Source organism: Oncorhynchus mykiss, chromosome 7 (genome assembly GCF_013265735.2).
Source record: "Oncorhynchus mykiss isolate Arlee chromosome 7, USDA_OmykA_1.1, whole genome shotgun sequence".
Classification (NCBI taxonomy): Eukaryota; Metazoa; Chordata; class Actinopteri; order Salmoniformes; family Salmonidae; genus Oncorhynchus; species Oncorhynchus mykiss.
In genome coordinates this window covers 65,246,585-65,274,020 of record NC_048571.1, presented here as the reverse complement: position 1 = coordinate 65,274,020, position 27,436 = coordinate 65,246,585, and the positions used below count along the sequence as shown (strand labels likewise).

Genomic DNA, 27,436 nt, shown 5'->3' with positions numbered 1-27,436 from the left:
GTGTCATACACATGAACACTGTGCTTATTTTTTAATTAGATGTACCTTATATTAGGTGAAACTAAATATGCACCCGCAACTTTTGGTTGCAATATGGTTTCCAGTGTTATAAATTGTTATAAATAAATTCAGATAAATTTAAACAAATGTCTCCTTATGTCTCAAATTTATTACGGTAGGCCTATATAAGTATGCGCCTTACAGACTGGTGTTCTGACCTGACAGACTATCATTTTACAATGCACCATACTTACCAAGTCAAGAAGTTACCTAAAAAGGAACACTTACATTAACACCACACACAAAAATGTCCCATACTATCTCCTTGAAAGTATCAATACACAGCCCCACAACAGGACATTTATACATTTTGGAAGAGCAAGGTACAGCTGGGCTGCATTGGCATATTTGGGAACCCAATTCTATGCTGAACACCAGTTGGTAGACTGAAATGTTTGCATGCCAAATAAAAGTTTGTGTGTGCGAGCTCCTTCTTTTGAGTCACATTATCCAGTGCATCTCTTTCCAATTCATTCCACAAGACATATGCGTGACGTCTATTGTGTGTGTGTGTGTGTGTGTACGTACACGTGTGATTGCAACCAAATGTGTGACATCAATTGACTGGAATGAATTAAGACATACAGCACAGTAAAAGTCAATGTCATTCATGCACTGAATCATTGATTCTCCACATGGTAATAATTTACCAGTTTGGATCATTCTTTCCCTTTCTATCCCAAGAAAACGAGATAACAATTGTCGCTGTTCCATTAGACTTTCTCGCCTGAGAGCAAATTAATAAATATAATGAAGTCTGGTTGCCGCTGCATGCTTTTGTTCCTCTGGTCAGGAGCTGGGATAGTTTACTGAGAGCAGGACCATGTTGTGCAGCAGAAGGGATGTCTCTGATTCTAGAAAGCACAGAAGGAGACCCATAAGACAAGGATAGTGAATACTATCTGAGATTCATGAGTGACAATTGGAAAATAAAGAATTAACATTCATGCCCCATCTGTGGAAGTATACACTTCTAAATATTAATGAAGCAGAAGTTATTACTACATTAAAACATTTATTTTAAAAATTACTTTCAGGTGTTTGTGTGATAAAGAAATTAAATGGCTACTTTCTGGTATAGGCTACTTCAAAGCATTCAACACCATTGTAGCTATGAAATTATATAACAAGGTATAATGACGGTCTTTTCACGAATCCCCAAGAACTGTGGAGTGTAATATCTGCAATTACTATATAATAACCATATTTACCATGTCATTTCTTTTGTAAATACCAGGGCCCAGTTTCCCAAAAGTATCTTAGACTTAAGTTCATCATTAGAATTTGAAGGAGCATCGTTAAATCCAGACTGTTTCCCCAAAACCATCGTTGCTCAAGTTACACTTAAACCCTTGTTATTTACAGACTGCCTTATACCACTTGTAGAACAGCTAAGTGCGATGTTAAATGCTTTTTATGCCATTCCCCACCACTTCATAAACTGAAGGATTCCACTAAACATAGAATAAAGCTGTTTGTCTCTCTGTGACCGCAGATAACTTTGGAGCGAAGTTGCCTACAATACATAGTTGCAATGTCTTTGAAATTATTACAAACAAGTAACAATTGTGAAAATGGCGCCGACAGATCGTGCAGCCGTGCTTCCAGTTCCTAGGCAACTTTGCAGTACTGTTTTTCTGTGTTATTGCTTACATTATTATCCCCAATTTGTGTGTTATTACATACAGCCGGGAATAACTTTTGGATATCAGAGAGGTGATAACTCACCAGCACTACAACCAGGAATACGACTTTCCCGAATCGGATACTTTGTTCGACCCCCCCCAGGGCAATTGAACTGATTCCAGAGGCTGATCCAAAACACCACCGGCAGAGAAGAGGTATTTGGAGTGGACTTCTAGGAGGTGCTCAGACAACCCACCGCTTCCCGAGTACATTACTCGCTAATGTTCAGTCTCTGGATAATAAAGTTGCGAGCATTTCCTTCCAGAGAGAAAGATTGTAACACTCTGTTTCACAGAAACATGGCTCTCTCAGGATATACTGTCTAAGCCTGTACAATCAGTTGGGTTCTCAGTTCATCATGTATCTCTCCAGGAAGAAGGGCAGGGGTGTATGTTTCATGATTAACCACTCATGGTGTGATTGTGATAACATACAGGAACTTAAGTCCTTTTGTTCACCCGACCTAGAACACCTCAAATGCCAAAGGTATTACCACGTCGCCGACACCGACGTCTTGCTTCCGGACAAGCTAAATACCTTCTTTGCCCGCTTTGAGGATAACACAGTGCCACCGACACGGCCCTCTACCAAGGACTGTGGGCTCTCCTCCGTGGCTGACGTGAGTAAGACATTTAAGCATGTTAACCCTCGCAAGGCTGCTGGCCATTGTGTTTATGGACCTATTCAATCTATCCCTATCCCAGTCTGCTGTCCCCACATGCTTCAAGATGTCCAACATTGATTTCTTGGGTACAGGAACAAAGCTAACTGAACTAAATCACCCCGTAGCACTCACTTCTGTCATCATGAAGTGCTTTGAGACTAGTCAAGGATCACCTCTGACACCCCAGACCCACTTCAATTTGCTTACCGCCCCAATAGATCCACAGACGATGCAATCGCCATCACACTGTACCCTGCCCAACCCATCTGGACATGTGGTATACCCATGTAAGCATGCTGAGCTATAAATCAACACTATTGTACCCTCCAAGCTCATCATTAAGCTTGGGGCCCTGGGTCTGAACCCTGCCCTGTGCAACTGGGTCCTGGACTTCCTGACGGGCCATCCCCAGGTGGTGAAGGTAGGAAACAACACCTCCACTTCACTGATCCTCAACACAGGTGCCCCACAAGGGTGTGTGCTCAGCCCCCTCTTGTACTCAGTGTTCACCCATGACTGCGTGGCCACGCACGCCTCCAACAATCATCAAGTTTGCAGATGACAACAGTAGGCCTGATTACCAACAATGACGACACAGCCTACGGGGAGGTGGTGACGGCCCTGGGATTGTAGTGCCAGGAAAATAACCTCTCACTCAATGTCAACAAAACCAATGAGCTGATCATGGACTTCAGGAAACAGCAGAGGGAGCACCCCCCATCCACATCGACGGGACCGCAGTGGAGAAGGTGGAAAGCTTCAGGTTCCTCGGCGTATACATCACTGACAAACTTAAATGATCCACCCACACAGACAGTGTGGTGAAGGCACAACAGCACCTCTTCAACCTCAGGAGGCTGAAGAAATTTGGCTTGGCACTTAAAGATAAACTTCTCCTTAATACAACCGCTGTGTCAGATTTCAAAAAAGCTTTATCATGCGATAATCTGAGTACAGCGCTCAGCCACCAAAACAAGCCATACAGATACCCGACCAAGTTGTGGAGTCAAAAGTCAGAAATAGCGTTATAAATATTCACTTACCTTTGATGATCATCGGAATGCACTCCCTGGAATCCCAGTTCCACAATAAATGTTTGTTTTGTTCGATAAAGTCCATCTATATGTCCAAATACCTCCTTTTTGTTTGCGCATTTAGTTCACTAATCCAAATGCACAAAGCACGGGCACTAAGTCCAGAAGAAAAGTGAAAAAAGTTCCATTAAAGTTCATAGAAACATGTCAAACAATGTATATAATCAAGCTTTAGGATGTTTTTATCATAAATCTTCAATAACATTCCAACCAGACAATTCAGTTGTCATTAGAAAGGAAAAGGAACGACCGTCGTGCTCACGGCCACGCGCGAGACTAGACGAAAGGCTTTCAGCCTGACCACTTGTTGAAACAGCTCTTATTCGCTCCCCTCTCACAATAGAAGCCTGAAACAACGTTCTAAAGACTGTTGACATCTATTGGAAGCCTTAGGAAGTGCAATCTGACCCCATTTACACTGGATAGGAAACCACTTGAAAAACTACAAACCTCAGATTTCCCACTTCCTAGTTGGATTTTTCTCAGGTTTTTGCCTGCCATATGAGTTCTGTTATACTCAGACATTATTTTAAAAGTTTTGGAAACTTTTGAGTGTTCTCTATACAAATCTAATTATATGCATATTCTAACTTCTGGGCCTGAGTAACAGGTAGTTTACTCTGGGCACCTTATTCATCCAAGCTACTCAATACTGCCCCCCATTCCCAAAGAAGTTAACCTCTCTGGGGTAGGGGGCAGTATTTTGACATCCAGATGAAAAGCGTGCCCAAAGTAAACTGCCTGTTACTCAGGCCCAGAAGCTAGGATATGCATATAATTGGTAGATTTAGATAGTGTTTTCTAAAGTTTCTAAAATTGTTAAAATTATGTCTGTGAGTATAACATAACTGATATGGCAGGCAAAACCCAGAGGACAAACCATCCCCCCAAAAAACAAGAACAAATTCAGCTTACCACTATTTTCAAATGGTTAGTGCTATAATTATAAGCCCAAGTCCTCCGAAATTGTAGTTCCTGGGGCTTCCACGAGATGTCAGTCTTTAGAAAGAGTTGTGACCCAGAAATGGTAGTTTTTCTAGGTGGCTCTGTAGTATTTCCAAGCGCGTGGAGGAAAGCGCGTTCTTTCTTATTTATCTCTGGTAATGAACATACTGTCTTAAATTTGATTGTTTATTTGCATATTAGGATCCCTAAGATTTGATTATAAACGTTGTTTGACTTGTTTGGAAAAGTTTTAATAATGTTTGGGATTCATTTTGTATGCATTTTGATGGAGGGAAACAGTGGATTATTGACTCAAGCGCACCAGCTAAACTGAGTTTATAAAGAAGGACATTATCGAACAAAAGGACCATTTGTGATGTAACTGGGACCTTTGAGTGCCAACAGAAGAATATCAAAGGTAAGGCATTTTTTTATATCGCCATTTCTGACATGTGTCGCACCTGCCTAGTTGAAATATGATTTTCATGTGTTTGTATGCGGGGTGCTGTCCTCAGATAATCGCATGGTTTGCTTTCACCGTAAAGCCCTTTTGAAATCTGACACGGCGGCTGGATTAACAAGATGTTAAGCTTTATTTTGATGTATAACACATTTTCAAGAATGTTAAATATTTGAATTTAGTATTTTTGAATTTCGCGCTCTGCAATTTCACTGGATGTTGGCCAGGTGGGACGCTACCATCTCACATACCCTAGAGAGGTTAAAACCCTTAAACTTCTACAGATGCACAATTGAGAGCATCCTGTCGAGCTGTATCGCCGCCTGGTACTGCACCGCCTGCAACCGCAGGGCTCTCCAGAGAGTGGCGCGGTCTTCCCAACACATCACCGGGGGGCAAACTACCTGCCCTCCAGGACACCTACAGTACCCGATGTCACAGGAAGGCCAAAAAAAATCAAGGACAACAACCACCCAAGCCACTGCCTGTTCACCCTGCTATCATCCAGAAGGCGAGGTTATCAAAGCTGGGACCGAGAGACTGAAAAACAGCTTCTATCTCAAGGCCATCAGACTGTTAAACAGTCATCAGTAGCACCTTAGAGGCTGCTACCCTATATTCAGATTTGAATTCACTGGCCACTTTAATAATGTTTACATAATTTGCATTAATCATCTCATATGTATATACTGTATCTTAGTCTATGCTGCTCCGACATTGCTCATCCAAATATTTATATATTCTTGATTAAAAATATGCTTCAAATCAAAACGACTGCATTAAAAGATACAGTATAGGCTACATAGGCCAATATATTTCAGTCATATTGAAATCAATATAATGTTCAGTCACTTGAGTTCTATTTCGCAAATTGTAGGCTACACCAATTTATTTTTTGAAGTGTGTAACAAAATGTGCGCAATGATGTGCCAAATCTGTGATACAGTACATTATTACAGGGCAAGCATAAAAATAAGCTGCCTCAATATTTGCAACCATATAAGTGGTCTCTCTTTAGGAGCTGATCCGCCATCTTTATTGTGGAATAATTGCCATGTTGAGGTTAGATTTTAATGGAAAAAGCTGGTCTGAGAGAAGCACTGTCTTTCGATCCTATCAGTATCGACACATGCTCCAACCAACGTTCTTTCTGTGCAGTGTTTTGGGAAACGCATGTTACATCTTCAGCTGTTGTAGGAACGATGCTTCATTAAAACCCTCGTAGGCCTAGGTTCCATCGCTATAGGGAAACCGGGCCCAGGTCAATAGCATAATGCTGTATAGCAGGTGCACTGTGAAAGCCAGGATGTGCCATGATAAAAATAGAGTGTATAGAGCAAACTGGCATTGTGAACCAAGCTGTCATAAATATGACAGCAAGCAATCCCCGGTGTGTAAAACAGATCTGGGTTCAAATACTTTTTGAAGTCTTTCAAATATATTTGAGTGATTGCTTTAGCCCGCCTTGAGTGCCACGGGAGGGGTTTGCACTTTAGCGACAATTCTATTGGTTCCACCGCAGCAGGCAAGCTCAATTGAAAACCCAAAATATATGAAATTATTTAAAATAGTATTTGAATCCAAGTCTGCCTGTAAGTAAAATGTGTCAGACCTGTGAGCTGGGTAGACAGCTGAAGCCACTGGAGGAGCCACTCTCGACACTGGCTAGTGGTGAGGCTACTGGGATTGAGACCCCGCAGATAGCAGGCCTGGGGAAGTGGAGTGAGGAAGAGAAGTAGTGCATCACGCTTAAGATAAAACATTTCCCTTGTAAATTTGTAATTCTGACTTACCAAAGATGATAATGTATGTTTATTTTTATGCCATAAACCATACACTGGAACATCAGCTAGCAGTTCCAACTGCTCTCTTTTTTAGAATATAGTGCTACACCCGAGTTGTAGGTTTGCTTACTGCATCGGACACATCTACTGAATACAAATTCTGCTTTGTGTAAAGGCATTTGCTAATTGATTTCTATCTAAAAATGACAGTGTTGAGACCCCTGACTTCTCCGATTATCACTTGCTATTCCATTTCAACCCATTTGTATAGAGGGAGTACCGTATTGACTTTATTTAGATCTATAAATGGCAGTCTTGAGATGGGATTATATGGAGGGGTTGTGGGGAACCTGACCTCTCTAATCTCTGTGTCAGTGAGTTGGCCCTGTCCCAGTGTGTCTAGAGCCTGATCCAAGTAAAGTAGGTCCAGGGCTTTGGCCCTCAGCCGTCGCCGGAGCAGGAACCCAGGGAGCCAGGGGTTCAGCAAGAGGTGGGAGCACAGCAGCCTCTGAGAGAGGGAACAATGGAATTAGAAGATGATAAGAATATAGGAAGGGGGAAAGAAATGGAAGCATGGGGAAAAATAAAGACCAGGAAAGAAAGGGAAGTGTAGAGAGGAATAAATGGGGAGAAAGAGTGAGAAAGACACCTGTCAGATGAATCATCCATGTGAATTGAATCCCCAAACAAATCAAAAAGAGTTAAAATAACCTGCATATTGTGAAACCTAAGACCGAACACAGATGAAAGTAAACTATTTTTATACAGGGATGACCCTCACCCTCCTAATCTGCTCTTTCCAAGTTTCTTATAAAACACAATTGCATAACAATATGAAACGCGATGCTCTTTCCAAGCAGAGGCCCACTCTGAAATAAACACCAAAAATCCTTACCATGTGACCAGAGTCCATGCCTGTTAATCCCAGTGGTTGTCCGGAAAACACGCCTCTCACTGCACTGATGTCTTTCACACTGGGGTGAGCCCCACTCTGCACCTGCATAACAAACATTTCAAATCACCCCTCCCATTCTGCAGATACACACCAACTGGACCAAGCAGGACAGGTTCAACTGCACTCTCCACACAAAAAACACCCACTTACAGTCTTGTACTCTCATAACACAAAAGGCCTCAACCAATTGCTGGTGTGGGAAGTTATCACAATGTATTATTAGCATGATATGGGTGTGGACCTTTCCCTTTAGCCATTAACACAATTTCTCACTGATCATCTATGTAATGATAATTAGTAAACACAGAATTGTATAGATGGGATAACCCTTAGATGATCTGTAATATTTACATACACTGACAGTCTGGTTATGCATTTCAAAATTGTGATGAATCATTACCTACAGTATAGGCCTAGAATAAAATAAATGCATGGCAACTGTTTGAAATGTCTGTGTTCAATTAACAAACATGCTCAGAGTTTAAAGAGCTAAATGATTAACCTTGCTGATAAGAGTAAGCAGATGGCTGCGGAGGGTCCACTCTTTGATGTGAGGTATTGACCAGGCCACACCCTTCAGGATGTTCTCACGGTGTCGGCATCTCTGCTCGTGGTACAACCTCTGGAAGTCCTGCTGCTGCTGCGGAGTCCACAGGTGGCGAATCAGGAGCTGCCTAGGGAACAGGCACCTACCAAGGAGGGGACACATATCAGATTAAAGGTTGGAAGTAACCCATCATTCACCATTCATTTAATACCCCCCCCCAAAAAGGCATTTTGGAAGCATGCACGACTCCCCTAAAATTGACTTAATTGGCACTCTTTTCAATCACTCTTAAAACTGTTAGCAAATGATAGTCAATATCAGGTTGGTTGATTCACAACAACTCACATTAGAGTGAAAACCAAAATGATGGCAAAAGGCGGGATAGATATTATCACCAGGGGAATGGCTTTTATCATGTCTTTGCGAAACTGCAAGAAAAAGAGAGAGAGGTACAGACAGAAAGAGAGCATTACATTTGAATATTTTATCAAGTTCTCTGCTGTAGAGTTTATGACAGTCATAAACTGCCTCTATGATATGTGCATCCCAAATGGCACTGTATTTCCTATAGTGAACTACTTTTGACTAGAGGCCCTAGTCAAAAGTAGTGCACTATGAAGGGGTTACAGTGCCATTTGGGACACAGTCAATGTGTCTACTGCACAAAATGTATGGCTGCCAGGGTGGAACTGCAAAGTGTGACTCACTGACCAGAATGATGGTCTCCATCTCACGGTAGGGCAGCTCTTTGAGTGAAACATCTTGAGTGAGCATTTTCATCCTTATCCTCTTCGTTTCCCTCACATCGTGTACCATGAGCCGAAATCCTGAACACATAAACACATTGCAAAAATGCTTCATGGTATTGCCTCAAAGAAAAACACATACACTTTGGGCAGCACAATCTAGCGGGAAAGGGGCTATCCAATTCCAAATGGAAAATGTTACAGCTGTAGACCGTCTATGGAGAAGTTGCACTGAGGTAGCTAAGAAGTAGCTTGGTTGTTGCGTAGGGTTGCTTGCAACCTATGCATGCAAGTAATAATACATTATTTCTTGGGGGTGCTAAGCCTGTTTTTGAAGGGGCTTCACCACCATCAAACCCCTCCCTGGAACTGCCCATGAAAAGTTGTCAGTTAGGCATTAGAGGGTGTCATTTTGGTTAGGGGGTACTTACCTTTCACAAAGGTGGTATAAAGGATGTAGAGGTGGGGGAATCGATGTTCAAGGAATTTCTCATACCTCTCACTGGCTCTCTGAAATATGCCTAGTCTGCCCTGAGATAACGAGTAGTGCCTGCAGGATAATACACTGTACAAGAGAGAGGGATATCAGATTTAGAGACAAATTACATTAAAAATACCTTGTGACATTGTGTTTTTGTTAGTCTCTCCCCCCATCATCCCAGTGTTCATAAAATAATTTGGTTCTGGGTTTCAAGATTATGTTTTTGTATGTATCCCATGTGATGTTTTGTATGAGGACAGGGAAGAGTTTAGTTTGGGACACCTAAGCCTATAAAGGTTTCAGTGGGAATGTAATAGATTTCTGTTGACAATAGTCTGCTTAACCTCTGGATGCAGCATAATGTGCTAGCCTGCAGGAGGATTGCAGGCTTACTTTCAATCCCTAGACACTGATTTAACTCACAAATGTCACCTAAAAATCAGGGAAAGGATTAACACTTTGGAAATAAGATGACTTTGCTGACTGACAGTGGTCTTTGCTCTTTCACGTGCACCTGCCGCCGGGAGAAAAAAAAAAATCACAAAATTTATCAGGAAGGCAAATGTATTTGGTTACATTGTCACCGTTTAAACAGTGCTGTTCTGAGGCATAAGCGGCATAACTGTCCGTTCTGCTTGTTAGTCACTCAATTAGCCCATGTCAGCTGACATTTTATAGATAGCTGGCTAGACTAACTTACCTAGCAATCGATTGTGTTAGTCACTTTAAAATCACATATCATAATAACATGGCATAAGTCATGGAAAACCGTGTAGAAAGCAGGAAATTAGCTTTACATTTTTTCTCATCATCCCATGGCAAAATGTGTAAAATGACAGGAAATGTGCTTTAAACCCGCAAAATGTTCACTCTGCCCCATGGAAAAATGAATAGAATTGCAGAAAATGTTCTCTACCTCCATGGCGAGGCGCCGCGCCCCCCGCTTACCAAAATGGTTTCCACTAACGTTAGCTTCTATAGGCAGTCAGATTTCATACACAAAAACTAAATGAGCACATCAAAAATAATTTATTTTTTTGTCTCAATACGGTTAGGCTTAGCCATAAAGTTAGTGTGGTTAAGGTTAGGTTTAACATCTAATTTAAATTAGATATAAAAGACCAGAGTTTATGCCTTTGAGGCTATAGAAGCTAACGTTAGTACCGACCACCAGAAACTGACGAGAAGGCTGCATGCCAACGCTGTTAGCGACATTGTTTATTTCGCGTGCTTGCAACATTAGAATGATCACCGTTAGCTCTAGCTGGAAGGACCAGAGAGAATAACCAACGACAATTACCGACCAACCATTTCGAATAGGCTAGCTACTCTCCATCTTCCAGTGACATTCGCGTTATTCAGTACCTTAATCTTGAGTAGGCTAATATTGGAGTGTATGTCGACACGGTTGAGATCCCTTGAAATGGATAACTGCATCGTATTATCGTTGTAACGCAGCATTGGACCCCTCTCTTGCACAGCGCCATGGTTGTTTTTACACTGCAGAGTGCGTCAATAAGGCGCGAGTGCGTCAATAGGCGTGTTTTGCATCGGCCTCCCGGTCGACTCAAAAGTACAGTATTTACGCGCGTGTTGTAATTAGTAGGATTCAGTGTTTCGCCATTCAAAGGTGATTGTCTTCATTGGGAAGGCTTTAATTCATTTCAAGGCGCTTTATTGGCATGGGAAACATGTTAACATTGCCAAAGCAAGTGAAGTAGATAATATACAAAAGTGAAACAAGCAATAAAAATGAACAGTAAACATTACACACTCAGAAGTTCCAAACGAATACAGACATTTCAAATGTCATATTATGTTTAAATACAGTGTTGTAATGATGTGCAAATGGTTAAAGTACAAAAGGGAAAATAAATAAACATAAATATGGGTTGTATTTACAATGGTGTTTGTTCTTCACTGGTTGCCCTTTTCTTGTAGCAACAGGTCACACATCCTGCTGCTGTGATGGCATACTGGTATTTCACCCAGTAGATATGGGAGTTTACCAAAATCTTTTTTGTTTTCAAATTCTTTGTGGATCTGTGTAATCTGAGGGAAATACAGTGGGGTAAAAAAGTATTTAGTTCAATTGTGCAAGTTCTCCCACTTAAAAAGATGAGAGGCCTGTAATTTTCATCATAGGTACACTTCAACTATGACAGACAAAATGAGAGAAAAAAAATCCAGAAAATCACATTGTAGGATTTTTAATGAATTTATTTGCAAATGATGGTGGAAAATAAGTATTTGGTCAATGACAAAAGTTTATCTCAATACTTTGTTATATACCCTTTTTTGGCAATGACAGAGGTCAAACGTTTTCTGTAAGTCTTCACAAGGTTTTCACACACTGTTGCTGGTATTTTGGCCCATTCTTCCATGCAGATCTTCTCTAGAGCAGTGATGTTTGGGGGCTGTTGCTGGGCAACACGGACTTTCAACTCCGTCCAAAGATTTTCTATGGGGTTGAGATCTGGAGACTGGCTAGACCACTCCAGGACCTTGAAATGCTTCTTACGAAGCCACTCCTTTGTTGCCCGGGCGGTGTGCTTGGGATAATTGTCATGCTGAAAGACCCAACCACGTTTAATCTTCAAAGCCCTTGCTGATGGAAGGAGGTTTTCACTCAAAATCTCACGATACATGGCCCCATTCATTCTTTCCTTTACACAGATCAGTCGTCCTGGTCCCTTTGCAGAAAAACAGCCCCAAAGCATGATGTTTCCACCCCCATGCTTCACAGTAGGTATGGTGTTCTTTGTCCTCCAAACACGACGAGTTGAGTTTTTACCAAAAAGTTATATTTTGGTTTCATCTGACCATATGACATTCTCCCAATCTTCTTCTGGATCATCCAAATGCTCTCTAGCAAACTTCAGACGGGCCTGGACATGTACTGGCTTAAGCAGGGGGACACGTCTGGCACTGCAGGATTTGAGTCCCTGGCGGCGTAGTGTGTTACTGATGGTAGGCTTTGTTACTTTGGTCCCAGCTCTCTGCAGGTCATTCACTAGGTCCCCCCGTGTGGTTCTGGGATTTTTGCTCACCGTTCTTGTGATCACTTTGACCCCACGGGGTGAGATCTTGCGTGGAGCCCCAGATCGAGGGAGATTATCAGTGGTCTTGTCTGTCTTTCATTTCATAATAATTGCTCCCACAGTTGATTTCTTCAAACCAAGCTGCTTACCTATTGCAGATTCAGTCTTCCCAGCCTGGTGCAGGTCTACAATTTTGTTTCTGGTGTCCTTTGACAGCTCTTACAGGTCTGTGAGAGCCAGAAATCTTGCTTGTTTTTAGGTGACCAAATACTTATTTTCCACCATAATTTGCAAATAAATTCATAAAAAATCCTACAATGTGATTTTCTGGATTTTTTCCCCTCATTTTGTCTGTCATAGTTGAAGTGTACCTATGATGATTACAATTACAAGCCTCTCTCATCTTTTTAAGTGGGAGAACTTGCACAATTGGTGGCTGACTAAATACTTTTTTGCCCCACTGTATGCTTCTCTAATATGGCCATACACTGGGCAGGAGTTTAGGAAGTGCAGCTCAGTTTCCACCTCATGTTGTGGGCAGTGTGCACATAGCCTGTCTTCTAATGAGAGCCTGGTCTGCCTACGGCGGCCTTTCTCAATAGCAAGGCTATGCTCACTGATTCTGTACATAGTCAAATCTTTCTGTAACAGTACTCTTCTTGCGTTGTGTACAATCAATCATCGACAGGAGCTCCAACTTGTAGCACCAGTCATGGAGCTTTATTCTGATAGCAACAGCACAAAATTGCACGTCATGCAATGCACAGCTCACCATCCAACTCTGCACGTGACGCACTGTACAAAATATATGAACCCCCCCACCAGACACAGTAAGTTGCTAGCTAGTATTAGCTGGAATTCTCTACAACAAAATGCAGAACAAATATGCACCAAAAAATGCTGCATCTTATGTGTGATGTTTGAATAACATTTACAAACAAATTGATATAAATTGTACATTTAAATCATCACTTGGGAGTATAAAAATCACTTTTGACGTGCAGTGCTTTGCAACCAACAACTTACCGCTGGTTTGGTGCTTGTTCACTGGGATGATTCTAATGAAACATCCTCCCTCGTAAGCAAGCTACGCAAACCAGCCAATAAGATGTCATGTTGATTAGGTGAAGGCAAGACAAAACTAAAACCAAAAACCCATTGGCTTAACAATAAAGTGGCAAGGGGAATCACCAACATAACCCTGTTACATTTCCTTAAGTTTGGTTCAGTCACAGTGGTCAGATACTCTGCCACTGTGTACTCTTTGTTTAGGGCCAAATAGCATTCTAGTTTGCTCACTTTTTTGTTAATTCTTTCCAATGTGTCAAGTAATTATCTTTTTGTTTTCTCATGATTTTTGGGGTTTAATTGTGTTGCTGTCCTGGGGCTCTGCGGGGTCTGTTTGTGTTTGTGAACAGAGCTCCAGGACCAACTAGGGCTCTTCTCCAGATTCATCTCTCTGTAGGTGATGACTTTGTTATGGAAAGTTTGGGAATCACTTTCTTTTAGGTGGTTGTAGAATTTAGCATCTCTTTTCTGGATTTTGATCATTAGCGGGTATCATTAGCCTAATTCTGCTCTGCATGCATTATTTGGTGTTTTACGTTGTACACAAATTATATTTTTGCTGAATTCTGCATGCAGAGTCTCAATTTGATGTTTGTACCATTTTGTAAATTCTTGGTTGGTGAGCGGACCCCAGACCTCAACCATAAAGGGCAATGGGTTTCTATAACTGATTCAAGTATTTTTAGCCAGATCCTAATTGGTATGTCAAATATTATGTTCCTTTTGATGGCATAGAAGGCCCTTCTTACCTTGTCTCTCAGATCGTTCACAGCTTTGTGGAAGTTACCTGTGGCGCTGATATTTAGGCCAAGGTATGTATAGTTTTTGTGTGCTCTAGGGCAACGGTGTCTAAATGGATTTTGTATTTGTGGTCCTGGCGACTGGACCTCTTTTTGGAACACCGTTATTTTGGTCTTACTGAGATTTAATGGCAGGGCCCAGGTCTGGCAGAATCTGTGCAGAAAATCTAGGTGCTGCTGTAGGCCCTCCTTGGTTGGTGACAGAAGCACCAGATCATCAGCAAACAGTAGACATTTGACTTCAGATTTTAGTAGGGTGAGGCTGGGTGCTGCAGACTGTTCTAGTGCCCTCTCCAATTTGTTGATATATATGTTGAAGAGGGCGGGACTTAAGCTGCATCCCTGTCTCACCCTGTGGGAAGAAGTGTGTTTTTCCCCCATTTTAACCGCACACTTGTTGTTTGTGTACAGTACATGGATTGTATAATGTCATATGTTTTTCCCCCAACACCACTTTCCATCAATTTGTATAGCAGACCCTCATGCCAAATTGAGTCAAAGTTTTTTTTTAAATCAACAAAGCATGAGAAGACTTTGCCTTTGTTTTGGTTGTTTTGTTTGTCAATTAGGGTGTGTATGGTGATAATATGGTAAAAAGCCAATTTGACATTTGCTCAGTACATTGTTTTCACTGAGGAAATGTATGAGTCTGCTGTTAATGATAATGCAGAGGATTTTCCCAAAGTTGCTGTTGACGCATATCCCACGGTAATTATTGGTGTCAAATTTGGCTCTACTTTTGTGGATTGGGGTGATCAGTCCTTGGTTCCAAATATTGGGGAAGATGCCAAATATTGGGGAAGATGCCGGTGCTTCTACACCTGCATTGCTTGCTGTTTGGGGTTTTAGGCTGGATTTCTGTACAGTACTTTGAGATATCAGCTGATGTACGAAGGGCTATATAAATACATTTGATTTGATTTGAGCTAATGATGATGTTAAAAAGTTTAAGTATAGCCTATTGGAATTTGTTGTCTGTATATTTGATCATTTCATTGAGGATACCATCAACACCACAGGCCTTTTTGGGTTGGAGGGTTTTTATTTTGTCCTGTAGTTCATTCAAGGTAATTGGATAATCCAGTGGGTTTTGGTAGTCTTTAATGGTTGATTCTAAGATTTGTATTTGATCATGTATATGTTTTTGCTGTTTGTTCTTTGTTATAGAGCCAAAAAGATTGGAGAAGTGGTTAACCCATACATCTCCATTTTGGATTGATAATTATTTGTGTTGTTTGTTTAGTGTATTCCCATTTTCCCAGAAGTGGTTAGCTATGGATTCGTCAATTACATTGAGCTGATTTCTGACATGCTGTTCCTTCTTTTTCCGTAGTGTATTTCTGTATCGTTTTAGTGATTCACCATAGTGAAGGCATAGACTGGGTCTCTATGTTTTTGGTTGGACAGGTTTCTCAATTTCTTTCTTAGGTTTTTGCATTCTTCATCAAACCATTTGTCATTGTTGTTCATTTTCTTCGGTTTTCTGTTTGACATTTTTAGATTTTTAGATTTGATAGGGAAGGAATGGAATGGAAAACTATATGTTGTTTGTTTCTGGATGATGCGTCATGCAGCCTTGTTGACTAAATGACCGAGTACTGTTCCCCGCTTTCGCTCGATGACGCGATGGACATATGCCCGGTGCCCCGCGGCTCAGCATAATCGAATCAGCACATTGAAACCGCCGTCGCCACTCGCCCGTCGCCGTGCGTGAAAGTACAAGCGACCCATAGAGATGTATGGCAACGGTGATCTGTCCCATAATGGCTTCTGTGACCGGAAGGGCAACGCCATTGAGGCCATATACATTTTTAAGTAGTCCATTTTCTTCTACTACTACTATTATGATGTAATATCAAGTTATCTCAGCATGTAGGCCACATTTGTCTAAATATTAAACTGAATTAAATTGTAGGGACACTATATAGCCAGCAGATGGCAATCTTGTACATCACATCAGGCTGAGTTGCTGCCACTAGTTACCACAGCCACAAATAATTATGGCTAAACCCCGACCATTTCTAAAATGTATCTTTTTAAAAGCTGATTTGAACCCTAACCTTATCCATAACCGTAAACACACTGCTAACCTTATGCCTAACTTAAATAACATTTTTGTTGTCATACATCTTTACGACACAGCCAATTTTGACTTTGTGGCTCTGGTAACTAGTGACAACCACTGAGTAGGGCAGTCTGTCAAATGAGTTGACCTAGATGTTGCCCACTGATACGCTCTAGACAAGTTACTATAGGTGAAGACCTTAGGGTCAGAATAAGTAATTGTAAATACAAGTTCAGAGTGAAGTATTAATGTAACTTATAATGTAGGATATTCAGTTGGTACCTGACACTGCTTTAATAAAATTATATACAGGAGAATTTGAACCATAAGATGAGGGTGAGGTGAGACACTAGCTATAAGTGAGATACTTGCCTATAGCTGATGCAACGGTACAATGCTGGCTTTAGCATGCAATTGATCTAAACTAGACACTGGTGGAGGACCTGGTTCAGAGACCGTGTCACTTGAATGAGCCGCAGTGCGTCCAGGGGACAGCCTGTCCCTCGAGTTTATCGGCCATGCGATATCTCTATCTTGGATCTATATTGGTCACTGACTGAGCATCGCAGGGGAAGATTTGTAGTGGCTAGTTCCGAGAAAGTCCTAGGACCTAGTGGGTATCTCATGATGTGGTTGGAAAAGTTACAATATGTACACACTAAGCTCTCCCAGGCAACATCTGCTATATTTTAATTTTGTAGAGAAAACAAGGCAGTGTGTATTTTGAGGATATTACCTGGTTTTTGATCATCATCTATCACCATGATGTTTTTTTCTTCAGTCTATGTTTTTTGACTGTCATTGATGTGTAAATGGTAAATGCAAATGCTATGAATAAAGTATCAAGTGATTTTTGGAAATGGATGTTTGTTTGCAAAGATATTTGCAAATGAATAAAATTGAAAATGACCTAACCTTGAAAGCTCTAGCATCAAGCATCAATTATGCCAGTCAAATAGAAGATGATCATTTAATGAAGATACAGATCTTAATTTCTCCTGCAACAGGGTGATGAAATTAAGATCTTACATCTGCAAAGGCCCAACAACATTATTTGTATAGGCTTTGTGCACTGGAGTTCCCCACAGGCCTTTTTGACGACTGACCGCTAGTGGTGTTGCCATCCAAATGTGGTAGTGATTACCAAGCACAGAGAGCGCTAATCCACGGAGGGTCCTTGCCGCCAACACACACTCTGTCACTTCTAAGTGGCATTATTGATTCCATGTGATGAAGCTCTATTTTTAAAGTCAGGACAAGGCTAATATTGGAAACATTCTTATGATACCCACCCATCCCCAATCCTTTTACCCCTTTGCCACTCCTCCTTCCTCCCCATCGTCTGCGAAGATAAAATGTGAGTTACATTACCGTTACATTACTGACTACAATTTTGGACACAAGGAAATGCAGCCGAGCTCTAGTTTGTATCCAAGGTACATGTGCCACCTGCTGATTGTTATTTTCAAGCTGAACTGTCAAAGTTAGTTGAGAAAATATTCAGCAACTCTTGGTAGGCCAGGGTAGGATTTTTTTTAAAGGAATATTCCATTGTCATGAATGAATACATTCACCAAATATAGATTTTTCAAGCAATCTTCACATCATCAGTTTGGTCCACTTTGCATTGTTTGCTTAATTTTGGATTTTGACCTAATTTTATGGTCGTGGTCAAGGTCAAGTTCCTGGGGCACATGACAACAAGGATATGCTGCCTAGTCCTAGTTTGCATAGGAATGTTAAGTTCGCTGTAACATAAATAAAAGTTAACATTGGTGTTCCCTTATGTGTTCCGAATGCACTAGATGACCAGTTCTTATAGCCTTTAGCCGTACCCTTATCCTGCTCCTCCTCTGTTCCTCTGGTGATGTAGAGGTTAATCCAGGCCCTGCAACCCCCAGCACCACTCCCATTCCCCAGGCGCTCTCATTTGTTGACTTCTGTAACCGTAAAAGCCTTGTTTTCATGCATGTTAACATTAGAAGCCTCCTCCCTAAGTTTGTTTTATTCACTGCTTTAGCACACTCCGCCAACCCTGATGTCCTAGCCTTGTCTGAATCCTGGCTTAGGAAGGCCACCAAAAATCCCAACTATAACATTTTTCGACAAGATAGAACTGCCAAAGGGGGCTGGAGTTGCAATCTACTGCAGAGATAGCCTGCAGAGTTCTTTCATACTATCCAGGTCTGTACCCAAACAATTCGAGCTTCTATTTTTAAAAATCCACCTTTCCAGAAACAAGTCTCTCACCGTTGCCGCTTGGACACCATATGTGAATTGATTGCCCCCCATCTATCTTCAGAGTTCGTACTGTTAGGTGACCTAAACTGGGATATGCTTAACACCCCGGCAGTCCTACAATCTAAGCTAGATGCCCTCAATCTCACACAAATGATCAAGGAACCTACCAGGTACAAGCCTAAATCCGTAACCATCGGCACCCCCTTAGATATTTAAAAAAACATGTATTTTTACCTTTATTTAACTAGACAAGTCAGTTAAGAACAAATTCTTCTTTTCAATGACAGCCTACAAACAGTGGGTTAACTGCCTTGTTCAGGAGCAGAACGACAGATATTTACCTTGTCAGCTTGGGGATTTGATCTTGCAACCTTTCAATTACTAGTCCAACACTCTAACCATGCTTTCCACCTGGATACCCCTACCCCGGCCAACAGCTTTGCACCCCCTGCAGCAACTTGCACAAGCCTCCTGATGCTGATGTTCTGCAAAATCTGGATCCCGACAAATCATACAGCACTCCTTCCGTGGCCTCTAACTGCTTTTAAATGCTAGTAAAACTAAATGCATGCTCTTCAACCGATTGCTGCCCACACTCACCCGTCCGACTAGCATCACTAGTCTGGACGGTTCTGACTTAGAATATGTGGACAACTACAAATACCTAGGTGTCTGGTTAGATTTTAAACTCTCCTTTCAGACTCACATTAAGCATCTCCAATCCAAAATTACATCTAGAATCGGTTTCCTATTTCGCAACAAAGCCTCCTTCACTCATGCTGCCAAACACACCCTCGTAAAACTGACTATCCTACCAATCCTTGACTTCAGCGATGTAATCTACAAAATAGCCTCCAACACTCAACTCAGCACTGGATGTAGTCTATCACAGTGCCATCCATTTTGTCACCAAAGCCCCATATACTACACACCACTGTATGCTCTCGTTGGCTGGCCCTCGCTACATATTCGTCGCCAAACCCACTGGCTCCAGGTCATCTATAAGTCTATGCTAGGTAAAGCCCCGCATTATCTCAGCTCACTGGTCACTATAGCAACACCCACCCGTAGCACGTGCTCCTGCAGGTATATTTCACTTGTCATCCCCAAAGCCAACAATTCCTTTGGCATCCTTTTCTTCCAGTTCTCTGCTGCCAATGACTGGAACGAATTGCAAAAATCACTGAAGCTGGAGTCTTATATCTCCCTCTCTAACTATAAGCATCAGCAGTCAGAGCAGCTTACCGATAACTGTACCTGTACACAGCCAATCTGTAAATAGCACACCCAACTACCTCATCCCCATATTGTTATTTATCTTCTTGCTCTTTTGAACCCCAGTATCTCTACTTGCACATCATCATCTGCACATATATCACTCCAGTGTAAATGCTAAATTGTAATTATTTCACCTATTTATTGTCTTACCTCCCAACTCTTCTACATTTGCACACACTGTACATAGATATTTCTATCGTATTGTTGACTGTACGTTTGTTTATGTGTACCTCTGTGTTGTTGTTCTTGGCGCACTGCTTTGCTTTATCCTGGCCAGGTCGTAGTTGTAAATGAGAACTTGTTCTCAACTGGCCTACCTGGTAAAAAAAACAAATGTGTGGTCCCTCAGCTAAAATGTGAATCAGTTAGAAGAGGAACTTCAGTTCCTTTATTGAAGGGTTTGCGCCTGGCTTTGGAGGAAAAGTGAGAGAACCCATGTTAGACTAATGCTGTCTCACTTCATACTTATATTTGATGACAGTGACTAAGCATGTTGTCCACAGCAGCTGGGTGCTTCGGTGACGGTTCAGACCCATTCATCACAGTTTAATGTCTTATGATTTTTCTCCTTTAACTGAGGTGCATTCTAAATAGCACCCTATTCCCTTTTTAGTGTACTACTTTTGACCATGGCGAATAGGGTGCCATTTGGGGCGCATACTGAAGCTGTCTCCTTCCTCACTGACCTGCATATTCAGTAATCAAATAAAATCACATTTTATTTGTCACGTGCTTCTTAAACAACAGGTGTAGACTAACAGTGAAATGCTTACTCACGGGTCCTTCCCAACAATGCAGAGAGAAAGAAAATAGAGAAATAATAGAAAAAACAGGTAATAAAAATAGTTATAATAATGCACAATGAGTAACAATAACATGGCTATATACACGGGGCACTAGTACCAAGTCGATGTGCAAGGGTATGAGGTAATTGAGGTAGACATGTACAGTATAACTAAGAATAAAGTGACAGATAAACAGTAGCAGCGTACTGTATGTGATGAGTCAGAAAAATGTGTGCAAAAAAGGTCAATGCAGATAGTCCAGGTAGTTATTTGGGTAGCTATGTTTCTAACTATTTAGCAGTCTTATGGCTTGGGGTAGAAGCAGTTCAGGGTCCTGTTGGATCCAGTCTTGGTGCATCAGTACCGCTTGCCGTGTGGTAGCAGAGAGAAAGTCTATGATCTTGGTGGCTGTTTTTTTTTAGGGCCTTCCTCTGACACTGCCTGATATAGAGGTCATGGATTGCAGGGAGCTCGGCCCCAATGATGTACTAGGCCGTACGCACTAACCTTCTGTAGCGCCTTGCAGTCGGATGCTAAGCAGTTGCCATACCAAGCGGTGATGCAGCCAGTCAAGACGCTCTCAATGGTGCAGCTGTATAACGTTTTGAGGATCTGAAGGCCCATGACAACATCTTTTCAGCCTTTTTAAGGGGTAAAAAGGCGTTATCTATATGATTTATTGTCACAGGCTGCTATGTGTACGGTATACATTCTGCTGGGCTTTCATAAAGTTATTCTTGGACATATACTGTGTGTTCTGTCTGTGCATGCATGACTCAATAAATCTATGTAGATACATCATACAGTACAAGTGTGCCTGTCTTATTCAGACTGTGACCGCTGACTGGGCATTCTCTACTACTAGACCATAAGAAGTTTCCCCTTTCACAGTTTTAAGTGTCAATACAGGTTACTGCCTTGAAGTTATAATTGAAAACCCACATGCTCTGCACATTTATGAGACAGTGGGTCAGCTTAGGAGTTGTTTTAGTTACTGAGTGTGGACAAGCCTGAATGACTGTCATTTTAAAGATGTGAGACTAAAACTAAGAGTGTGACAAAAAACATACATGGACCAAACATTTTAGGAAGCCAGGAGCCACCACTACAAATGAAAAGGGTGGAAAATATGTTTATGTGTTGTCAACAAACTCATTTCTGTCCTCTTCCCATCACAAAGTAGGTCTTATCTCTTTTCTTCATGTGTGTGGGTCTTTTCCATTTCTCTCTTTCACAAAGCCAGTCCTCCAGATGAACTCAGCCTGAGGTAATTATTGAAACACGTCATAAAAACATGAGTGGGAGTGAGAGTCAAAGACAAAGTGAATGGGAGGGACCTCTTTAAATCATTTTATTCATGTCTTCCCTCCACAACCGTCATCTGCTGCAATGGTTCCTCTGTCGAACAACGGGCCTTGTTCTCTACTCGTTCAGTGGGAAACAGTTCCCACAAAAAAATGGTCAAACACATCCATTCAGTGGAGATGAAATCTCTGGTAATGTGTGATGCAGGATTTCCAATGCCCACACATTCAAATATGTCTCCATTGCAGGGGAGGGGGGGTATGAACAAAAAAGTGACAAAAAAAAAGAAAAGAAGGAAAATGTCTTTTGTTGGGGGTTTTCGTCAGGTTTTGTCAAGGGCAGGATTGTGTACAGGGGTTGGTGTTGTTATGAACATGCTGGCTTGGTGATTCACACTATTGGCTCCTCTGTATAGTGTACATCATTGAATCCCTCAATAAGACTGTTTGTTATCCTGCTACACTGTAGTTACACTCCACTTTATCAAGCACAGCTAGAAGGAGATAGTCACATCGTTAGGGGCTTGTACATACTGTACTATACTATTCTAATGCTATTTACCACTGTACTACTCTCCACATACTGCAGTTATATACTACTCTTTATGACACAAAAATATATTACTCGGGGCCTGTTCTCCCAATAGCTCCACACCATCCCTGGTAGATGGGAAGTACAAAGACCTGTCATATAATATGAATAAATCAGACCGCACTGACGGTGCTGAATATAGACATGCTAATAAGTCTAACACAGAGAAGAAAACAGTCAATAGGTACTTGGGCACTAAACACTTGACATGGCGCTATATTGATATATTGGCACCGCTGTCCACCGCGTCATAGACAGGGATCTTCTGTGACAGGATGCTATGAGACCCTTGCTAATGCTTTATTCCCCAAACATGACCGTTGACTGCAGAGTTGAGCTGGAGCCATTGTCTGCAGTCTGCCAGGCTATATTTTGCAGACACAGCAGTGCTCTCCAATCAGAACCCAGGCTAGGGTTTTGTAGTGGGGGCTGGGTCGGAGGGGGGTGACGGTGGGGTGGGTGGGGGGACGAGTTGGGATGTGGGAAGACGAGTCATGGGGCTGTGGCTGACATTGGTTCAGAAATAGCTCTGTACTTCCTGTCCCAAGACAGCGAACGGTACATTGGAGGTGGCATCCCCCCAATGGAGTGCGATAGATTTTGTCCTCTACGGTGAGCAGCAACCATACCTAAAAGGGCGCATAGCAGACTCCCTCTCCTTGTCCTTCGGCAGTATTACGTAACACTGCGTTCCAAAAAGGACTTTATTCTATGTAGTGCACTACTTTTGACCAGAGCCCTATGGGTAGTAGTGAACTACATTGAGAATAGAGTGCAATTTTAAACACATTGTTTGAAATGTATCAGACTCGGTGAAGGACAGCCTTCATCCCCCTGACACTTCACAGTGGTGAGAGGCCTATGTTTTTGTTATGCTACTCCCCTTTTGTGCTAGAGCTAGCATGTTAATGCCTCTTTAAGACCTGGGGCCCATGCAAGTGTTCTCAGGTTGCAAGAAGCTCATATGGAAGATGTGTGGTACTTACTTGCTTAGTTATTGTTCTAGTACATGTAATGTAAGTGTCCACATATGAATGAGAGCTTTTTCACCCTAATGCCTTGGCATAAGTCTGGGAACAATTGACCCTTTGATAAGCCTCGCCCCAAATTTTGGCCAACTAATCGCAGCACTCCATCGCTGGATAGCAACTGTCAGACAAGCTCATGTTTAAATCGCATGAAAGCCAGTGAGGTCTATGGCAAAAACTGATAGTTTTCTTTGAAAACTGTATGTTTAAATAGCTTAATAATTGTACAGTGCACCAAGAGTACTTGCTACTGTGATTCCTGAAGTGCAGAGCCTATTGAAAAAATTATACAAAATTATACTTTTGTTACATTGTTTGCTAGCTCAGCTGGTTAGCTAGCTAGCTCTCACTCTCTTTGACAACCAAGCATTGCTAACGCTAGCTAGCAATGAAACATGGTGAAGACCCAAAATTGCCCTCGCTAGAAGCATGTGTTTCAGACATAAGGAAGTGGATGGCTGCAAACTTTCTACTTTTAAACTCGGACAAAACAGAGATGCTTGTTCTAGGTCCCAAGAAACAAAGAGATCTTCTGTTGAATCTGACAATTAATCTTAATGGTTGTACAGTCATCTCAAATAGAACTGTGAAGGACCTCGGCATTACTCTGGACCCTGATCTCTCTTTTGAAGAACATATCAAGACCATTTCAAAGACAGCTTTTTTCCATCTACGTAACATTGCAAAAATCAGAAACTTTCTGTCCAAAAATGATGCAGAAAAATTAATCCATGCTTTTGTCCCTTCTAGGTTAGACTACTGCAATGCTCTACTTTCCGGCTACCCGGATAAAGCACTAAATAAACTTCAGTTAGTGCTAAATACGGCTGCTAGAATCCTGACTAGAACCAAAAAATTTGATCATATTACTCCAGTGCTAGCCTCCCTACACTGGTTTCCTGTCAAGGCAAGGGCTGATTTCAAGGTTTTACTGCTAACCTACAAAGCATTACATGGGCTTGCTCCTACCTATCTCTCTGATTTGGTCCTGCCGTACATACCTACACGTACGCTACGGTCACAAGACGCAGGCCTCCTAATTGTCCCTAGAATTTCTAAGCAAACAGCTGGAGGCAGGGCTTTCTCCTATAGAGCTCCATTTTTATGGAATGGTCTACCTACCCATGTAAGAGACGCAAACTTGGTCTCAACCTTTAAGTCTTTACTGAAGACTCATCTCTTCAGTGGGTCATATGATTGAGTGTAGTCTGGCCCAGGAGTGTGAAGGTGAACGGAAAGGCACTGGAGCAACGAACCGCCCTTGCTGTCTCTGCCTGGTCGGTTCCCCTCTTTCCACTGGGATTCTCTGCCTCTAACCCTATTACAGGGGCTGAGTCACTGGCTTACTGGGGCTCTTTCATACCGTCCCTAGGAGGGGTGCGTCACTTGAGTGGGTTGAGTCACTGATGTGATCTTCCTGTCTGGGTTGGCGCCCCCCCTTGGGTTGTGCCGTGACGGAAATTTCTGTGGGCTATACTCAGCCTTGTCTCAGGATGGTAAGTTGGTGGTTGAAGATATCCCTCTAGTGGTGTGGGGGCTGTGCTTTGGCAAAGTGGGTGGGGTTATATCCTTCCTGTTTGGCCCTGTCCGGGGGTGTCCTCGGATGGGGCCACAGTTTCTCCTGACCCCTCCTGTCTCAGCCTCTAGTATTTATGCTACAGTAGTTTATGTGTCGGGGGGCTAGGGTCAGTTTGTTATATCTGGAGTACTTCTCCTGTCCTATTCGGTGTCCTGTGTGAATTTAAGTGTGCTCTCTCTAATTCTCTCTTTCTCTCTCTCTCTTGGAGGACCTGAGCCCTAGGACCATGCCTCAAGACTACCTGACATGATGACTCCTTGCTGTCCCCAGTCCACCTGGCCGTGCTGCTGCTCCAGTTTCAACTGTTCTGCCTTATTATTATTTGACCATGCTGGTCATTTATGAACATTTGAACATCTTGGCCATGTTCTGTTATAATCTCCACCCGGCACAGCCAGAAGAGGACTGGCCACCCCACATAGCCTGGTTCCTCTCTAGGTTTCTTCCTAGGTTTTGGCCTTTCTAGGGAGTTTTTCCTAGCCACCGTGCTTCTACACCTGCATTGCTTGCTGTTTGGGGTTTTAGGCTGGGTTTCTGTACAGCACTTTGAGATATCAGCTGATGTACGAAGGGCAATATAAATACATTTGATTTGATTTTGATTTTGATTTAGCTACTGTAGCTGGCCACTTAATACAACTTGTTTTCTTAAAATGTATGTTAGCTAACTCAGTTAGCAATGTTATGAATACAACTCCCATCTGCTGTCGACATCAGGATTCAATTTGAGAGCACTAGTTTGCACCAAAAGTGGTCATAGCTTTGACTGCATGCTGACAGTGAATTCAGAGCCTTTCAGTGGTTAGCTACACTACAAACGTAATTTTACCAGGTTCCTGTAAAGCAATTGTATTGACAGTCTACCACAACATACCCAAGAGTTTCTTGATTAGCAAGGGGTTTAATTTCTTTGTGTTTTAGAAACACAGTTTGGGATCATTGTGAAGGGATTTCACCAGCAGTGAAATGGGTAGTTGGGCTTCCCGGGAAAATGTTGTCCAAGGTTGCAACGGTAATCAAGGGGGGGGGGGGGGGGGGGGGGGGCATGGCTTAAAGAAGGGCCAATTGTGGATTTATGTAGACAAGGAATCTAAAACAACCCCTGAAACTAAATTGTGAATTCAATTTTTATGGTAGTGTGCTAAATATTTAAAACAGTGTTGAATGCTTAGCAAGTTAAAATACCAACTTGAATTATCGGAATAAAGGGTCATAGTTATAGACTATAACTAGTGCTTGGAATTTCCTGTCCCAATTATAACTCCAATCAATACTAGCCTATATATGTAATCTACCAGTCAGGTTCAGGCATAATGCCTAAATGGTTTGCGGTTCTGTGTTAGAGGTTGGAGGTTGGAGGGGAATCAAAGCATTACCTGATTGTTTCTCACCTGGACTAGTGTGTCTGACAGCATGTGTTCCTTCTGACCTTGTCCCCCCGCCTTTTATATTGGGCCTTTCTGAAGTGTGTGTATGTGTTTGTGTGTGTGTGTTGTGGGGGAAGGGGGGTGGCATGTGGTGGGGTGGTATTGCTGTGAACAACTTTCAGGCCGAATGCCAGACTGTCATCTGCCGGTGAAACCCAAGCCGTTGTGTGTGCGTGCGTGCGTGTGTGTGTGTGTGCAGGCTCTCTGTGGTTGAGGGATGAGAGTGGTGGGGTGTAATTTAATCTCTTTGAAGATTATAAATCTGCAGTGTCTTACCGTCAGACTGGGACACTGTCAGTACACTACGTTTTCTCAGCTGCAAGAGTTCTTCTTCCAAGGTGTAAGACAGCCATCTAAGGTACATAAACCCATGAACAAATGCATTTGTCTCTTGCAAGGGAAGAAACATGGTCAAAACATAATTAAAATATTAAAACCAGGAGTAAAACTCTACCTGGTCTATTCCTTGCTACTAACCATACTGTCTCTCTCACACACTCATTATGCACCTGTTCATTGTTATGCAAGATGGTGCCTGCATAATGCCTGCCAGTCTGCACAGCGCGATATCAGCCCTGAGCATATCGGACTGTTTTTTTTCCCACTACATCACCTGATTCCTGCCGCAAGCTCTGGACCATTACATCAAATCATCGCAGCTAAGTAGCTGCTACCAAGTGGCTATTGTGGCTAACGCTCTTGTCCAGAAGCAAGCACCAGCTAGCCTCGAGTTAGCCTCGAGCTAGGCCCATCAGCTAGCAAACGAAGTACACCAACTACAATACCTGTTGCGAATTGGCCTGGGC

At 42.2% G+C, this 27,436-nt stretch overlaps 1 protein-coding gene across 3 annotated transcripts; it reads right to left on the bottom strand.

Moving 5' to 3' along the window:
* Positions 1 to 27,436, bottom strand: LOC110528259 (LETM1 domain-containing protein 1). Of its 3 annotated transcripts, XM_036983844.1 has the most exons (10): positions 27,416 to 27,436; positions 26,907 to 26,983; positions 9,373 to 9,506; positions 8,907 to 9,022; positions 8,541 to 8,623; positions 8,151 to 8,337; positions 7,589 to 7,690; positions 7,049 to 7,201; positions 6,522 to 6,618; positions 1 to 914 (listed from the first exon to the last, which is right to left on the bottom strand). In XM_036983844.1, exons 4-10 carry the CDS (start codon positions 9,009 to 9,011, stop codon positions 850 to 852), a joined length of 792 nt encoding a protein of 263 aa, XP_036839739.1. In that variant the 5' UTR covers positions 9,012 to 9,022; positions 9,373 to 9,506; positions 26,907 to 26,983; positions 27,416 to 27,436; the 3' UTR covers positions 1 to 849. The 3 variants fall into 3 exon arrangements, with proteins under 3 accessions (XP_036839739.1, XP_021465845.1, XP_036839740.1); XM_021610170.2 differs by lacking the exons at positions 26,907 to 26,983; positions 27,416 to 27,436 and adding an exon at positions 10,788 to 10,967; XM_036983845.1 differs by lacking the exons at positions 26,907 to 26,983; positions 27,416 to 27,436 and adding an exon at positions 10,339 to 10,759.

Excerpts from the sequence above, each read along its gene's own strand:
- LOC110528259 (XM_021610170.2), bottom strand. The coding sequence starts at position 10,909 with ATGGCGCTGTGCAAGAGAGGGGTCCAATGCTGCGTTACAACGATAATA. Across the intron at positions 9,507-10,787 it reads TTAGCCTACTCAAGATTAAG|TGTATTATCCTGCAGGCACT; the intron begins GTACTGAATAAC and ends TCTCTTGTACAG. Across the intron at positions 8,338-8,540 it reads ATTTTGGTTTTCACTCTAAT|GTGCCTGTTCCCTAGGCAGC; the intron begins GTGAGTTGTTGT and ends CCTCCTTGGTAG.